The sequence below is a fragment of the Diadema antillarum genome, unplaced genomic scaffold (assembly GCF_040938485.1).
Source record: "Diadema antillarum isolate AM-2024a unplaced genomic scaffold, OU_Dant_1.0 seq00000763_RagTag, whole genome shotgun sequence".
NCBI lineage: Eukaryota > Metazoa > Echinodermata > Echinoidea > Diadematoida > Diadematidae > Diadema > Diadema antillarum.
The window spans coordinates 669,440-688,808 of NW_027271653.1; the positions used below are offsets into that span (position 1 = coordinate 669,440).

General features: G+C 38.3%; 1 protein-coding gene across 1 annotated transcript in view; it reads right to left on the reverse strand.

Moving 5' to 3' along the window:
* Positions 1–8,666: 8,666 nt before the first annotated feature.
* The window catches only part of LOC139738657 (uncharacterized), a 35,706-nt gene continuing 25,003 nt past the window's right edge, over positions 8,667–19,369 (reverse strand). Inside the window, exons 14-18 of the mRNA XM_071649271.1 lie at positions 14,300–14,524; positions 13,527–13,634; positions 11,855–12,124; positions 10,647–10,940; positions 8,667–8,938 (exon numbers count right to left, since the gene is read on the reverse strand). Of these exons, the coding sequence (XP_071505372.1) occupies positions 8,667–8,938; positions 10,647–10,940; positions 11,855–12,124; positions 13,527–13,634; positions 14,300–14,524 (1,169 nt within the window). The remainder of the gene's footprint in view (positions 8,939–10,646; positions 10,941–11,854; positions 12,125–13,526; positions 13,635–14,299; positions 14,525–19,369) is intronic.

A 19,369-nucleotide genomic window follows, 5' to 3' on the forward strand; every position in this document is an offset into this window, starting at 1 on the left:
TGTTTTATAAAATGGGTCGAAAATTCGAAAACTAACAGCATTTGTCAGCGTTTTTCACGTACCTTTGTGGGTCAAGACGTCCGAGGATGTTCGTCCCAAACATTTACGCACGTCGCACTCGGAAATCCCGCACATGTAAGTACTGTACGTATCGAAGCGTATGCGTACGCCACATGATTGTTGTGCACAAGAAAGGCCGGCTGGCAGCCCGAACGAGAAGTTGTTTACAGGATTGACAGCGCGTATGGTAGCGCGCGACGCACTTGTAACAACTGATTAAGTGCGCACTGCTAGTGTAAATATTGTGACGTCAGTGACTTTACGCTTTTTTGCAAGACCGTGCATGATAGTAAAAATTAATGCACGCACACGTGACTCATTTCAGCGCTTCCAATTGGCTACATTCTTGAACCCATTTTATAAATATAAATATTGCACTGGTTATTATCAGCGCCCTGTCTGTGTCTGCATTATTAGGGACTTTCCGATTTCACGCCCTGAACGTGGGCGCCGATGTAATGACGTCATTTTAAAGAACTGCGGGTGCTCCAGCCAGCTCGCAATGGACTCGCACACATCGAACAGTTCTCGCGCGCTGTGTGTGCGAGTCCACTACTGTAAGTGCTCGCTGTGTGCGTGTCCACGAATTACAGCGACGTGCCTTTGTGAAAGGCTAACGCTCATTACCCTCCTGGGAAAGACGTCATCGCTTGGCGCGCCAATAAGCAGCCCGCTGAGGGGACGGACCACGAAGTCATAAAAGTACGTCGTGAACGCCGTGCACAAACATCGAAATGGGTGATTACCACAGTTCGATGGTGATAACACCGCGGACGTACGAGTGGACTGCAACCGAACCAGGGGCGGATCCAGGGAGGACCGCAACCGGCGCACGCCCCCCCCTTTATTTTTTCTTGAAACAAAAGAAATAAAAAGAAAAAAATGGGGGAGGGGTGCGTGCGCCCCCCCCCCCTTAATTTTGTAAACGCGACCCCTCTTTACGGAATTCCTGGATCCGCCCCTGCGAACCAATCTACTACAAGAACGGCGTCCTCGTCCACAAAATTGGAAAACCCCTTTTACATGTAGCATGAGCAGATAAACACTGTCATGGAATGAATTGCAGACAGATAAACTCATAGGTGCCTAAATTGTCGTCAGGTAGTAATCCAAAATGTTGTTTTGGTTGTTTGTGTGTGTGGGTTTCTTTCCCCGCGGGGGGGGGGGGGGGGGGGGGGGGCAGAGCAGGGGCTGTCATCCGGCACGATACTAGTATGACGATATTAATCCATAAAGACCCTTGTCAGGATGCTAAGGAGCCAATACGCGTGCCCGTAAGAAAATACGTCATAAAGTATTTATTTTTCTCCAACCCCCCCCCCCCCTTCACTATCTTTGAACGTTGAACGCCCATTCTTTATTTTTCTTTCAAATTGTGCGTTCATCATTGTAAATCCCTGCATTGATGTCGTGGGGAGGGGGAATATAATATACAAGAACGCTTCAGAGTCAGAATAAACATGATTATGACTTGACAGTGTTTATAGTGTAGGGCAACACATTTATTGAAAGAATAAAAATTGAGAGAATGCAAATGATACAGGCCTACAAATTATGTGAGATTCATAGCTCAGGTTAATTTTCTTCAGGGAGTTGATACGTACCGACATTTCAAATTTACAATGAAAGCTTCTAGACACTAAACTATACAATAACGTTTCAAATTACATTTCTTTAACAACGCGAGTCATCATTATAGTCGCAGGGTACACTGCACGCGGTATGGGTGATTTCAAGATCAGTGCTCGTGCTAGTGCTAGTGCTAGTGCTCGTGCGATCTCAGATGCTAGCACCGGAAATAAGTTGAACTTGAAATTAAGTCACCCGGTCGCGGTTTTTTTTTTTTTGTTTTGTTTTTTTGTTTTTTTTAGACGACACAGATTGGGGCATGGCACGTATTAAACCTATGGGAAACACGTTGGGTTAGGGTTAGGGTTTAGGGTTAGGGTTAGGGTTAGGTTGAGGGTTAGGGTTAGGTTAGGGTTAGGGTTAGGGTTTGATGGTTAAGGTTAGAGCTAGGGATAGGGTTAGGGATAGGGTTAGGGTCCACAATCTGTGCCGTCTAAAAAAAAAAAAACACGCCGCCCGGTGTTGGGAGGTTAACTTTATTATGACGTATTTCCGGTTGCGGGTGCTGGGCTCGTAGGGATCGTATAGTTTTGGTTGAGACCTAACTTCAGGATTCTATAGTTTTTGGTGAGATAATAGACACTTCTTAATATGAAGTACAGAAAGAGGATGTAATTCCAAGAGGAATTCAACGTTGGCTTTGAAATGGATGAAATATCCAAAACAAGACAAGTCTATAATAAAAGGAAGAACCCATTATTTTGTTTTTAGGTGTCTTAGCCATTCCAACACGGATAGTTTCATCAAATAAACTTTGAATACCTCTTAGAATGATATGCTCCGTATAACACTTCATAAAAGTGGTTTCTTCTCGGGACAAGTGGTTCCTGGTTGCGAAGTTTTAGTTCACGGAGGGCAATACAATAACCCTACATACTAAAAATCATTCTAAAACCTCACCTGAAATTTAAAGAGATACCAATCCACCTTACAACTTTATTTCTATTATGAAAAATAGAGTCATATCAACAATAAATCAACTTTTCTTTTTTTATTTATATGTTTTATTAAATCAAATCAGAATCACATTATTTACACACAATTGGCAACAATTTGAAAAAAAAGACAAGAGAAACATTTGGAATAATCATACACGTAACAACTCTTAACCTATGGAGACACCAGGGTAACTACTTTCCATGGTGACTAAATATAACACATAATTATTCAAATTCATATGATTTAAGAACATGACATACACTGCATGAAATACATTTTAAATGCACTGTTAGAAAGGTAGTACATGTTTCAAGGTACTGTCACTGGCAGCATGAATCTTGACAGGTACACTGTAAAAACATCGGTGTTAGATTTAACACCACGGGTGTTAAATGTAACACCGATCAAACTTCAATAAAGGACCACACCCAAAGGTGTTAAAAATGCACTGTGATGGTGTTGAAAAGTGTTCACTTGACACTTCGTGGTGTTAATTTGACACTGTACCTGGTGTTATTTTGACACTGTACTGGTGTTAATTCAAAAATGACACCACATGGTGTTGATTTGATATTTGTTGGTGTTAATATCAATGGTTTAACACCCGTCCAGCTTCAATAAGAGACCGCACCAGCTGGTGTTACTTTGGTGTAAATTTATTTTCACATTTTTTCAAAAATCTAGTATTTTAATGTAAAATTCTTGATCGTCTTGTTTAAATAAAAAATCAACAAGAAGTGCAGTTACTAAGAAACTCTTCAAAAAACAGTTTAAAATTTGGAAATGACACCCGGAGGTGTTGATTTAACACCATAAATGAGCACCGAAAATGTAACACCAGCTCGGTGTTCACTATTTAACACCGGACTTTTTGCAGTGTACACTGACCACCAATAGAGTTTATCTACATGTATTAAAAATCTCCATTTTTTAAAATGAATGGGGAGCTTATTTCTTTTCTTAGCCAAATGGTATTCTATCTCTTTCTGTTTTTGCACAAATTATTTAGATGCGTTTATATTTGGAATGTTGTTTTTGAATTTACAAATAAAGGTGAAATATTTTACCACTAAGATTACATACGTTACAAATTTGTCAGATAATACACCAAACAACTTATTGAAATTAGAAAAATTAAAATTAGAATCATACTTTTACACTAATATACCTCGTAAAAGTTCCCAAATTGGAGTGACCTTCTCACATTCGCAAAATAAATGAATTATTGTCTCTTCAAATTTGTCACAAAAAGTACAGTTTGGAGACTCTCTTCTTTTGATCTTAAACAAAAATTCGTTTAGGGTTATTGTTTTATGAAAAATTTTAGAAAAAACGAGCGTAGTTTAGTATCAATAGTGCATGTAAAATTTGTAACATGTACTTTTTCCCAGTCCTAAAACCTTGTTATCCCAATATTCATAACGCTTGTTGGGAACTTGTTTGGAGTTCAGCAAATTGTATGCAAGACTGAGTATTTTCTTTGAACTCTTCAACTTAACAATGAGAGCTTCATGTACATCAACATCTTGCCTATTAGGGTTTTCCAGCCAGTCATTTGGAATATCTTTTATCAAAAAATTGTACTTTCTTCTGTGTGACTGAGGGATATCAAAATCAAGGACTAATTCTTCAAATAATTTATGGCCAGGAAGGGGAGGATTCAGCAAATCAGAGATTACAGATACATTCTTCATATTCCACAACTCATAATAAAGATACTTTTTAGATTTTGAATGTATCAATCGATTAAACCACAACGACTGACATGCACCAATTTCTGAGAATTTGCATTGGAATTGCTCTACAGTTGCATACTCCCTGTACATGTACCAAGTACGCAAGGAATCTGCTGTGTAATACCTAGAGAGTTTAAGATTTTTCCAGGTGCATATGATTTCCAAAGTATATAGGGGCTATTTATGATATTTTTCCAAGACTGATAATTCAATCGATTTCCAAACAGATTCAAAGCTATCATCAAGTAAACATTTCACCCATGTAATTTTTTGAGCAAGAGCAAAAGCGTAAGGGTCGGTCATCTTGAGACCACTTAATCAACTTCTCTTGTCTGTATCATTGTAATCTTTAAAGTTCTTTGATGCATATACACACACAAAAGCTAAACTACCCGTGGTAAGTCAGCGAGAGAGATCAAAAGATTTTTAAAAAAGTCTTATTACAAATGCACATGCTAACGCATGCGCGGACACACACAAGCACACACACACACACACACACACACACACACACACACAAGCACACATACATAAACATGACAATCCAGGATCAATTTTTAGTTTGAAAAGACATTTGCAAGCACAGTTAAACAATAAAAAAATATCAAAATCCGATACAATTCTGTTGCTTGTTTTCAGTTTGTTTTGTTTTTTTATTTCTCCACTTGCACAAATCAATTCATACTGACTAAATCAACAGTTTCACATCGTTCATAATTACAAGCAAGAGCTCTCAAAGGAAAAAACCAATTGCGTGTATACACGCACTAATTTTGTATCTTAATTTATGCAGGTTTAGGAGACCGTTCTGGTTATTAACAATTAAGCAATATGACTTCAATAACAACCTCTGGACAGTATGGTTTATTAAAATTCTCCCTTGTTCTTGCCTGAAGGAGCAAGGCATGTCAACACAGTAAATATCGTGGACTTTGAGGTATTTTCAATATCATTCGACCGACGATAACACAAGCGTAATACAGACAGAAACGAAATTAAGGAACAAAAATGGGGATACCAGAAAAAGTTGAGACAAGAGAAGCGATATAATCTATACAGCTTTTAGGATTGTGGAGCTATCACCATGCAAGAAAACAACAACAATTACAACAACTAACTCTACATTAGAGTTTTATCAAAAGATATTTCTATTTTACAGTGAAATAACAATTATAATGTGGAGAAAGAAATGAATTGGTGAACTTGATTTCTGAGTTAAGTTATAAATGGCTAGATTTTTTAATACATTGCTAGATTTTTCTTCTGTAGGATGATTTAAAACATTGTAGAGAAAAAGAATAAATTATGGTAGTTGTGAAATTGTGCAGTTTTGCTAAATTTCCCAAAACAGCATTCTCAAACTGTGAATATGAATATGACGTTAAAAAATTATTATAGTTTGTACATGCAATCTTGAAATGTCCAGGGTTTGGGGATGCTTTAGTATTCGTTTTTTGGTCAATAGTGATGTGCTCAGTCTCAAATCGTGACTTGCATATCTGGTCATCATTTTGAAGTTATCAAGCAGTAAATAGCATTGTATTTTATACTTTTACAGCGAAAGAACTAACTTGTTGTCAATTTCTTTTGGTACTCGTTATTGTGAGATGATGACATCTTCACTCATTTGCATATATTATTCATATCAACTTTTTGAGAAGCGTTTGGAGAAAAGTAACGACTCTTTCTTTAACATTCCACAACATCCTGACTTTTAATCCAATTTCAATGACATAGTAAAAATCAATTTCAATGACATAGTAATTATTGTGCTTGAAAATCATTCTCTCTTTCTCAGAATTCAAGTTATTTCCATTCCGAAATTGTCCGTTAATTTTTGAAATATTCATTCTGGATGTCAAACTTTTATGTCAATCAAGATGCCTCAAAGTGCGTTTTTACTTTCCCGTTTCCTTTTAACACGTACATGGCAGTGAAAATCAGAACGTTTTATGAGCACGCCCGAAAGTGTAGCTTTTGTGGGAAAGAGTGGGATTTTCCCATGAAGAGGATGTTTAATTATTACAATGTACAGAGCATTATCAAAAATCCTTCACAGTGTGTAGGATCTTTGCAGAGACTCCAACCTAAAGTATCTTCTGATCTGGAGATTCTCCCGCCTGAAACCCCTAGCAAACGGGAGACTCAAAGTTGATGTGTGCGAAGTGCGAAATTCCCAGGGTTTTAGATGCTCTCTGGTGCTATGTAAGGCTTATTTTTTTCAACATACGATAGAAATATGTAAGAAATCCTTTCCAACGGGAGACAAAGAGCCAGGGCGGGAGAAATTAAATCTCAAACGGGAGAACGGGAGATTTTGCTAAAAATGGGTTTTCGGCGGGAGATCTCCCGTCGAAAACGGGAGAGTTGGAGTCTCTGTCTTTGGTATTACCATTGTTATGATTACTATTGATATTACTATTACATTTCTCCGCACTGTAGTACTTGCACGGCAGTTAATGCAATAATAACTTAAATCATAAGACCCACCTGCATGCCGATGAGTTAAACAAAAGCTCCTTACTTTGGACAATACTAAAATTTAGTATGTAATCTAATTATATTTTTAATCAAGGCTCCATGCATACGATCCTAATCATACATCAACATCTGTGACAATAATTCAATGATAAAGATTCATCATTTACATACGCATAATAATATACACCTTATGTGTGGACACCTTTGTTCCTTGCCTTTTTATATACATTATGTACACATATAGGGTCTACACACCGAATTTTCAATCAGAAATCACCAAAATTTGATAATTCCATTGTATCTGGAGGCATATCATGTATATAATATTGTCGTAATTTCGCATACACTCCACCAGTTTGTAGACTTTTACGATTATGCCTACCCGACTTGATTCGTTCCTTATTTGATTTTCACAGACGTTCACAAAAAATAATAAGTTCAATCACACCGCGTATATTATCTGAACAGTGAGACTTACACGGTATAATTCAAGTAAAATAGTAATGACTGGACGAATGATAACATTCTATTGCCTTGGAAGATGTTTAACAAATGTTCTTGACGTGTCATGCAGCATAATCACTGACATATAGGCCTATGTCTCTCTAATATATAAAACAATCAATGAATGTCACTTTATTCCAAGAAAAATCAAACGAACGGAAAACGACGTCAGGTAAATTAACAGTTAATTGACCGTCATCGCTAGGGAGACAGCGTCACTTCTCTACTGTTGCTTGAACCCAATTCTGTTCTCATGACAACTGTTTATCACTTTGCGTGGCTGTTTTGTTTTAAAGGACAAGTCCACCTTCATATACATAAGGATTGAGAGAATGCAGCAATATTGAGAACATATCAGTGAAAGTTTGAGGGAAATTTGACAAAACGTTCAAAAGTTACTAATATTTTAGGTATATTTGCACAGTCACTGCTGGAAGAGAAGACTACTACAGTGTATGATGTCACATGCGTACAACTATAAGGAAAATAAAAAGAGAATTTAACAAAACTGTACTTTTTGAATAAAGTGCACATTTCTTCGACTTGCTACGGACGTATGTTAAGGGTAATATTATTTCCCCCTGCCTTCTGAAAGAGAGAAGTCGAGTGTTCTTTTGTTATGCGAGAAAAATGGAAATATGTTGAATTTTCTTTATAGGCTTTCTTTATATCGTTGTACTCATGTGACATCACAAGCTATAGTAGTCTTTTCATCCAGCCGTGACTGAGCAGAAACTTTAAAAATTCATAACTTTTGAAGGGATTGTCCGATCTTGCTCAAACTCTCACTTATGTATTCTGCTAATATTGCTGCATTCACTCAACCCACATGTCTATGAAGGTGAACTTGTCCTTTAACTACTTTCTGACTAAAGCAACGCGTATGACGTCGGAACCGATTGTCTATGAGAAACAATATGTTTTAAGCTACCTTGCTTCTTAAAATATATTTTTGACACCGGCTTTTTGATACTACAAATCAGAGTTTGTATACGCCAATATTTTAGCACAAGTCCAGTGACAATGTTGACAGTGCGATAAATAACATATTCTTTGGTTTGGGTCATTTTATTTACTTGGATATCTAAATGAGTTTCAATTCGCCCTATTGCTACAAAAGATTCGAGTCTCCATTTCATGTCACAAAATCAAGAACAAAGACTGTTTTGTGATGTACGGATCGTAAAAGTGAGTTGTCGTTTAAATCATTTTCATGAGAGAGTCTGTGACAAGCTACTGCTAAATGATCTCATGCACGTATGATCTGGCCAGGGAGGTGGAAAGAGACCCCTCCCTGATCTGGCAGAGCATTTCCGTTTAGCAAGTGGCTTGTCGCACGCCGATATTACAGTAGTCCCAGCGCATTTCTCCTGGTGTGGCTAAGTAGCACCAGGCCATGACTGCCTTGGGCGGGGGGTTTCGGCAGTAGTTGTGGCTTCCTATACCACTGCTGCCAAAGAGGAATGGGATGAACGCGTGCGAGTTTGGGGTTTGGGAATTCCAGTACTGGCAGGGGACACCGCTTTGGGTCACGCTCACGCTGCCCCGATAGTCAGCGCCATCCTTGTCCTCATAGCACTCAGAAGAATCTGTAGGTACGTGGTAACGTCATAAGAAACACAAACAAACACAAACAGATTAAGAAAACAACATCATCAACAACAACAACAACAACAAACAGGCGCCATGATTTCCTTCTGGAATTCTGTTGTTTTGAGGCGCCGCGTTTGCGGAAAATCGGAAATCCACCTAAACCTACCCAATTTTCGACGCTGAGGGCATCAATATCCTGTATAGCAAAAAATAGTACGAGCAGAGGGTCTGGAAGCCAGACTAAGAGCTTCCCGACATAGAAACAACTGAAATGTTCAGAATGCATTTCCAGGATTGGAAAGATATTGGACACGTGAAGTTTATACGGACGGTTGGGCGAATAGCTTCTTAATAGGGCCTTTGATGAAAAGTCTGCGTAAATTTGTATGATAATAAAACAGGCATATTGGAGTGAACCCTTCCATTCATTGTGATTTAGCGATGGAAGAAGACCTAATACTCTGCGCATTGCCTCAATGAATCGAAGATACACATTGTAGCATTAAACTGGGTGCCTCAATGGCTTTGAGATAGCATGCAACCTAAGTGGTGTCGACTCGAATCGCCCTGATCGTCGGGGAGTCGTCCCTGCGCTCCGACCTCACGGCAACTTCCGACGATCCGATACGCTTCCAAACAAGGTGCCGACTTATTCGCCCGGAAGTCGCGGAGACGTCTTGTAGACATACATCGCGGTCAAAGTTGATCTCCGCGACTTTAACACAACTAAAGAGATGTCTTCGAGACCAGCTGGAGACTGGAAAAGAGTCTTAAAAACAATCGAATTCTCTCGAGACTCCATGGAGACCAGGCAAGTCTCCAGTAGACGTTGCAAAATCGCCGTTGAGATGTCTCCGCGACCACTCCGCGACCAGTGAGATTCGAGTCGTCACCAGGGCGCCATATAGTCTTCATGCGAATTAGATGTACTCACTTTATTGGTTATTGTAATGACATTGAGTTTAAAAACAGACAAATATTAAACTAGACTATTGCAGGATATAAAAAAACTGGGTTCCTGCTTGTTTTATATGTTTAAGTTTTGTTTTTCATTTTTAAACATTTATGTTGTATTTTATCCCCACGGACAATAAAGGAATGAAATGAAATGAAATATAATGAAAACTAACTAGCGCCAAGTAACGGTAGAGTATAGCAGCACTTTGCTATACTTTATTAGGACTGTTAGCACTGGTTAGGGATATGTAAGGACTCCCGCTAGCGTGTTTTTTTTTAGACGGCACAGATTGGGGAAACTAAAAATCTATCGGGGACCCTATCCCTAAACCTAACCCTAATCCTAATCCTAACCCTAACCATCAAACCCTAACCCTAACCCTAACCCTAACCCTAACCCCAACCCTAACCCTAACCCTAACCATAACCAAAAACCCTAACCCAACGTTTTTCCCATAGGTTTAACACGCGCCATGCCCCAATCTGTGCCGTCTTTAAAAAAAACGCCTCCCGCTATCACATGGCTATCACATGACGGGTACTCACTTAAACCAACGTACATGGAGGCAAATTTGAATTACACAGGAAAGAACAAACGTATAACGACAACAAAGAGTGACAAAGGAAAATGACAAAACAAAGATGGCAATTTAGTCACCGAAAACCTATAATTGTCTACGACTCAGGCGATATGAAAGAATATCTGGCTACCGGAAGCAATGGACTGTACATTAAAATGGGTCTTACCGGAGCTGGAGTATACACATTCCGGCGCCAGACTCCCGACGGCGCAGAAATCGTCTACCACTGCCGGGTCGGTGGTGAAGCACCATGCCGTATAGCCGTCAGCCTCGTCCGCCGTTGGGTTCCGGCAATAGTTGTGATCGCCCACGCCTCGTTCGGGGCTATTGGCATCGGTGTAGCCGTGAAGGTGGGGCGTTACGGCTGTCCAACTCTGGCAGGTTTTACCCGAGATGGTAGTTGAGAGAGTGCCGCGGTATTCATGCGCCTTTGGATCGGCGGTGCAGTTATGAGGGGGTACTGCCGACGACGCAAGTTCAGCGACAAGATAAGAGGCGATCAATTTTTGTTGCCAAGAAAAATGTTATAGTTCAAACTGATATAAGGATTGGGGAATACATTTTTATTGCTTTTTTTTTTTTTGCTACCAGGTGATGCAAGCTTGTTTAGATAGGACTCGTTCTCTCTAGGATTTAAAGTTGCATTAAGAATCAACAAGACAAAATCCCTATCAGCATATTATTGTTATCTTCACATGATCCGCTACGTATCTTAGTGTAAGGGCCTTCGTTTCAGATTGGTAAGATTTTCATATACTTTCGTTTCTTTTGTATTTATTCTTTTTATGTATAACAACATATCAATTAAATATTTTGCTGTATTACGTGTGGGGGAAATGCACCTTACAAGCTGTGCTTTTAGCATTCCTCCCCATTTCCAGCATTTCCGTATAATTAAAAACATTCTGTAAACTTATCTTTTATTATGTATATGCGATGTAATTTACGTATTCAATTTCTGTAAAATATCCATGTGTTTCTGTTGGAAGTGAGAAAAATGAATGAATGAATAAATGAATGAATGAATGAATGATTGAATGAAATCAAGATTTAGGTAGACGATATTTCCCTACGGATCAAATAGAGAAGAGTGGTTGGATAGTTCGTCAGTTATTCGGACATCTAATGTTCTTCGATTAAATTACTTGAGTAGTATACAACAAGAACTTCATAAATTTTCCTAGCTTGAATACTTTCAACAGAAGCATCGAAACTTTGATAGGTAAATTAGGTGGTGTGTAAACATGTATGTTTTTGTCAAATTACTTAACCCGTTCCCTACGGGAAACTCGTTACCTGTGTATTAAGTCTATGGGGATTAAAGAATTCAGTATGGAACGGATTAAAAGATATTTTGACATTCAGTGTTGTCACCTGTGAGGACTGTTGTGGGAACAGCAGTGGTGGCTCCAGTCGTGAGTCCAGCTGAAGTCTGCGGTATCGTGACTCCTTTTGGCGTAGTTGTAGTTGCTAGCTGTGGTGTTGTTATTGCTCGAGTGGTAACCGCAACATCTTTAGTCGTCAGCAGACTCGTGATTGACGCTGGAACAGAAGCGGACGACGACGGAGCTTTCGTGGTTTGTTGTTGCTGTTGACTGGAACTGGCCGTTTGTGTTGCTGTGGCTGATGACTTAGTGATTGTATCTGTTGTGAATGAGGTCGTGGAATCTGGGTTGATTTTAGCGGTCGTTTCTTGTGTTGCTGTCGCGCTACCAACGGATGTCCTCTGTTCTTTGTTTAACGAAGTAGTCACACTCTCTATAGTTGCAGGAGTGGTGTATCGCCCGGCGTTAGTGGTTTCTCCAGGTAAAGTTGTTGCCTTGTCTGTTATTATGGGCCCTTCAGCAGTTAATCCTCCCGTCATAGTAGAGCCTCTTGATGTTGAAGACAAGGACTCAGTCCCCATTCCTCCTCCAGTCGCACTAAAACCAATACTTCCTTGTTCCGTGCTTGAAATCAGATCTGTGTATAAGGTATATCAAAAGAATCGACTGTTCTGTAAAACAGAGAATGAATCTAGGCCATGTCAGACTAACGCAAAAAAAATCCATCCGCTCCAGTTGAGAGTGAGATGAAACTTTGAAAACTGGCGATAAATCGCAGGGCCGTAGAGATGGGGCGGCATGGGACACACACACACGCACACACATACTTTTGGCTCTTAAAAAAGACAAGAAAATGCGGGGAGAAAACCTCAACCACAAGTACTATACCCTCCCCCCCCCCCCCCTCCCCACCCCCACAAACAAACGCACTCACTAAAAACCGTTCCGCGACTCCTGAACTGTATGAAGAGAGAGAGATGACCACTGGAGCAATACTGTATTAATTAGTGTATCTTTACGACACAAATTGATCATGCTCTTACTAAACGGGACAACTATTTATATCTTATCGGCCATTTTTATCGAAAACTTTTCACAAGTTGTAGGTTCCTATAATAAACAGGGGAAGTATTCAACAATACAAGTTCAAAAGAGATATCTCAATAGAAAATAAAAATGAGAAAAGACCATTAATTTGTCGAAGAAGAAGCATGACATTGATTTATCAGCGTATCTTGAATATAGATCTAGCGTGTGACTAATCCATGTAGCAATTATAAACAAATAATCAAAGGCCCGTCTTTCAGGTTAAATGCGCTTTAACACACAAATTCTTCTATAATTCATAAATACGATAAGAGAACATAACATGAAGCTCGTGAAGTGGTCAGTCAGAGGAACATGGTCTCGTAAACTCTTCACTTACAGCATTTATTTTGTTAACTTTACCATCACATCCCTGCATAATACAAGGTATTGATGAATGTTGGTAATCATACAATAGCACAAGTTCTTGAAATCGTCATATTTATCTGCCTGTTTTGTTTAATCTCTTACAGATTTTAAATCTAATGCTACATGGTAAACGATATAAACTTTAATGTGATCAAGGTGTCGTTACTTAGAAGAAAGAGATGAGAATGAAATTCTTTTTGATAATGCACAAATGATTCTTTGGTCTTTTGTGCAATAATGAATGTAATCATTGGAAAGATTCCCACCTGTTTCGCACCTCTCGGCACTGAAGCCATCAGGGCAGATACATTGGTACGTGCCGTAGAACAGGTCTACACAGACAGCGCCACTTCCACACGGTTCGTAGAAGCAATCTTCAACAAAACCCAGCAAAAGCAAAAGACAGTTAAAAACGGGAAAAGACGGCATTGTGAGTTCAGAGACTAAGCAATGTTGACGCTGTGAAGGCACACATAATGGTGTTGAAAACAACAATCATTTTTCTCATTTACCTAAAGTGAATTCAAGGGTAAACACGTTTTGTTCTCGACAGGCATGATTACTAGTAGTTATTTCGCAGCTTCACTACAACATTCGCCTTGGTTTTTGTAGTCCTAGCCATATTAGCATGCTTTGCCTATCCATTCGCCCATGATAATCACTGGGGATTAATTCACAAAGCGAATTCATCTATTAGTCCGATAGCGTTAGTACGTTATTGTCAGGCGATTTTGATTTTAAAGTATTCGATTATCATGCAGGATGTCTTCAAATATGAATAAGAAACATTCCGCTCCACCATGTTTAAACCTTGAAAGGCGGGTACATTATCATCGTAAATCTTACAACTCGTCACGGTGTTAGTTACCTTTTGGTAAGTAAAGCATACTGCTTTCCAAATGTTGTACGGAATAGAATCTAGGTTTTTAAGAAAATTGGTGTGAGCATTGATTAACTCAAACACTGTCAAAAGGTTCTACAGCAACTTTGCCTACAGCTCAATTCAATCAATCACGCTTTCTACCACGGGATCCCTCACCACTGATGCGGCATTCCACAAGACGAAGAGGAGTGTATCCAATCTCCCTGTTGATCTCGGATGCTGAGCGCGTTGCCTTGGGAACGGTCGCGATCCATTGTCCATCTGGGCCTCTAAACGGGTGGCACAGAGCGGGCAGCTGAATGCCGCCCACCTCCGTTCTCGTGCACGTGTTCACCGGCTCGTGGCGCCATCGTTGAGGCAAGACCAGAGCAGCGGTGGGGACTAAAGTCAGTCGGGCGATAGGCGAGAGGAATTATGGTATTATGGACCTGGTTGATCACTAATTACTCTACCCAAATGACGATAACTAAAACTAACCATAACGCTCCGTTCGCATAATTATACCAACTCGAGCTCTATCCGTATAGCTTATGCAATTCTACAGTGTATTTCATTAAACTAACATGTAATTTCAAAGATACAAGGAGAACTGAAATAGTGAAGCATTCACGTACTTCTTGAATGCATCTAAGTTCTGTCCTTCCTTTACATACATGAATCTGCTGGGGAACTTGGAACTTGCATCATTCTAACCTGCATCATGCGTTGGACATTAGACAAGAGGTTATGGTGAATGAAAATTACACAAAAGAGTTCCCTTTTCCAGAAAATGAAGGGATATGAAAGCATTTGGTTAAGAAATTAAATCTATATTTTTACCTTATCCGCTTCTTTACCTGGTTCAAAATGATATGATTGATGATCATTATTCTGTCCAATTCTTTTTCTTTCTTTCTTTCTTCTAAGTATTCACATGGCCAAAAAAAAAATAACAATCTCATGCATCTGATACTATAATATTAAACAAAGCCACAATGGAACAGACGAAAAATAATAGAAAAATAACAGGTAAGAGAACAAAATTAATGCATATTGAAGTAGCCAGTTGCATGGAAAAGTTTTGTGAGGATGTAACTGGATGTCGCTTCATCTTCTAAGGAGAAACCACTTCTAGTTTATCCAGTCATTATATGCTATAGGCCTACTTGGTCATTACTGCTCCACAAAAATAACATTGGGCAGTGTACGAAGCAGCTTATGACAATTTCAAACTTCGATGCTTTCAAATCATCTTACGCTCTGATGAAAAGAGAAGGAATCAGGTCATTGTCAGCGGTCGCTTTAGTGATGTCCTTCCCCAAAAACCTAAATGACAATGGATTATTCCAAGGCTATTTAGGTAGGTCTGCAACCTCGGGGTATACTTGTGCTGTTTTAAAGGAAACCAAAACCCAAAGAGAAATGTGGATTGAATGAAAGTAGCACCATTAGTAGAACACATCAGTGAAAGTTTGAGGGAAGTCGGACAATCCATGCAAAAGTTATGAATTTTTAAAGTTTTGGTGTTGGCACCGCTGGATGAGGAGACCACTAGAGATTATGGTTTCGACGAAAGTAACGCATCTTAAGCTCGAACTGCAACGTAAAATGTGGAGCTTTGACAACTCGTGTATTATACTTACTTGTCTCAAATATCCCAACGATCATAGCGATATTCAGTAGAACTTCCGTCTGTATTGTTTATGAAAGTGGGGGGAAAGAACGGGACCTGCTCAGTATTTGCAGTAATGTCTCTCGCGAATTGTTTTGTATTGATAATCAGATCCCATTCTCTTTAAGTGTATTGTATGATATAGATTCATGAATTTCTCTCTTGTTTGCATGGCGAAAAGGATAGCATTATAAAAACTCGTAATTAATAACACAATTTTTTTTAAACGACTAAGACGCAGTTAGGTAGAGCTTGAATCATTGAACAAGACATGCAAGAGGAAAAGTCTTAGACAAGCTTTGAGGAAATCCTATGATGTCAAGAAAATCATACTTTTCTTTTGTTTTTACAGGCGGAAATCATAAACTTTGAAGACGCAACGTAAGTGGACTATTAATTTCGATAGTATCTATTATGGTAAGCTTAATATGGTAAGCAAATTTTCATTAGATACATTTTTATTCTAGATTTAAAGACGTGATATCTGCCTAACCTTTGGTGTTGATTCAGTGTCAACTCCCTTCTTGGACTAAAAGTTTTCAATATTTTCAACAATGTTTGGTAAATATACATATAGGCTTCACAATTCATTGTGTCCTTATATTACATTTCGATACAATCATGTAGAATATGTATATTGCTTTTTTGCATGATGTGTTTGGTGCGCTTAGGCCTATATTCTTTGTTGAAATGAAAATGAATAAAATAGTGAAAATGAGGTGAAATGGCCAGTTCATTATATTATTTTTCTATGAATGCCTAAAAAAAAATGTTCCTGACAATCAGCAAGATTTTTTGGCAAAACATTCAATAATTCTTCCTACATATTGGACTTCAAATATTTTGATGCAAAAACACGAAACATTTTTTATAGCTTGACTACTTATGTCTTTTTAGACCTAGTTTGGCAAGTGGGGAACAAATTGAATTAATCCAAGTATAAACAAAATGTTGATTTTTATGAAAGTTTAATGAATGAGTGGATGATCTGCCTGGTTCATGTTACAGTGATTTCCCTCGTTGAAAGAAATTACAGAGAATATAAAAAAACAGCAGTCTTAACTGCGAGCAGGATATCAATTGGCTGGTATCAATTCAGATTAGGCCTATATATCATGGCCAGTCTCCCGTAGTCACCACACCTATAGATAAGAATGTACATATTACACACATGCACATGCACACACACACACACGCACACACATTCTGAACTTGATTTGCACAGGACATATAACGATTCTCGTACTGATCGTATGTAGCTGGTTGACCATGACTGAAAATGCAACAGAAATAATTATACTATGCGACAGAAGAATAACGTTTAATTGTCATTGTCCTATATCAAACGAAAAAGAGAAAAGACATTGCAGTAATTTAGCCCTTTTAAAACATGTTTTACGGACACCAGAGCTGATATACTGTATCATTGGACAATTTTAATCGTCTCAGTTGAGCAACGTGAGATGATTGGTGAACGTTATTAATACAATTTTTGATTCAGCGAGGGTTAAGATAGATCCAAGATCCAAGAAGTCATTGTATAGAGTATATAGAATAGTGCCTGACTTTAACCTTTCCCAATGAACACATATACCTGTAATAAACCATATTGTACACACTATAAAATCTAGTCAATAGTTCTTGTGTCAATTGTCAGTGATAAAAATCAAGTCAAACCATCTAAAGTGTATCTATATCATAAAAAGTACAGTGTTTTTCTCTTCTCCTTTTTTCTGCGATTTTTTGCTGGTGTTTGCGCGACATAATTGTATATCAAAAACAAAACAAATCATGAAAAAAAAAAGATAAAGTAACATACTGGTAGATATTCCACATATTATCGAAGTATGATATAAATACACAATACATTGTGAAGCCTAGATGCATGGTATCTACCACATAACGTTGAAAATATTGAAAATGAAAGGTAAGATATATAGCAGAACTTGTAATATGCATTCTCCTCTATTATCCATAGAAAGGTAGAGAAAAGATGTTACCATCTCTAAGGCAGATAAACGTTATAACAACGGTTTGTCAGTTCGAGCAAATTTGGATTTGATCCTTTATTTTTCATTACGCTAAGTATACCACATAATAGATCATTGATAGAAACATGAAGCCGCATTATAGTTACATTAAGATAATAGTATGGCAAATATTAAACAAATATATAGATTCATACATATATTTTATACATACACATCATTTGAACTTGTACTTGACTTATGTTTGTTTCTTTTGCTAGTTACCGACACTGATTGATTGATTAATTGATTGATTGATTGATTGATTGATTGATTGATTGATTGATTGATTAATTGGTTGGTTGATTGATTGATTGATTGATTGATTGATTGATTTGCTCCCTATTTCAAGAAGGTCAATTACTCCTGCGCTTTACATGAAGTTGAATTAACTGCAGAAACAAATTAATGTATAGGACTAATAGGGTACAGAAATGATAAATCATAGCTCAAATGAAAATAAATGAATAGACTTAAAATGATCTTGCATTATACGGAACATACAATTATAAGTAAAACAATTTATTCAATGTTATCATCTGTTAATGATCGCTTAGAAACACTTTGTAATAAGTGTTAGTTATGTTGTCACATTATCATTATCATTATCATTATCATTAACATTATCATTATCATTATGAGCATATAGTATTTAGTATGTGTGTTTATATAATTATGCTCGATTGATACAATAATGTGTGCTTGCCCATGGATTGTGATAGCACAGAAGAGTGGCGACATGAAAAAGTCATGCTTCTTACCATGTCGTGGAAAAGTTGTCGTGCACCCGGCAAGAAAAGCAGCATGCCACCAGCCCAAAGAGATGTATTCCAACCGTCTCCACAGCGGGGATTTGGTCGCCCGAATTACGCCTTTCTTAAATTTGACACGCGCGTTGCCTTGCAGTTCGCTGCGCTCTGATTTTATGTATTAAAGCTTATGTGCCAATCCGATCAGCCAAATACAGTAATCATGTCCCCTAATTATCACCTGTACAGACCGCTTCAGGAAAATTTTCCTAAAAGCGCCTTTAACCTCTCCTCCGAATCTAGACTATCGCTGTTGCCAAAATATGCGACGCAAGCAGCATGCTTTAAATTGGTGATTGTCTCAAGGGCCTATGACTTATTCATATAGAAAGGTGGAAGGGGAAAAACAAATCAGAAAAAAAAATCGAATCCATTGCAACTTTCATGAACATGACGTGTCTGTAACTGGCGCGTAAAATCATAACGGATACACATTGCGGCAGGCTGTTTCTCCATCTCGTTAGTTGTGAATTCCCTTCCCATTTCGGCTAATATAGAACAGAATAGTTATTGATTTTTCTCTCTCTCTCTCTCCCTCTCTCTCTCCCTGTCTCTGTTTAGTGATCTGTCTATCTATAGGCTATTTTCTGCTCTTATACTCTTGCCATCATTAGTGTTCTTTGTCAAGTCTTCCGCTAATTTGTTTTCATAATGGTCTTCTCTCACATGAAATTTTTATCTTCAACATCACCACCAGAGTACTCTTTCGTGGGGATGATTCAGATTCAGATTCGGAATC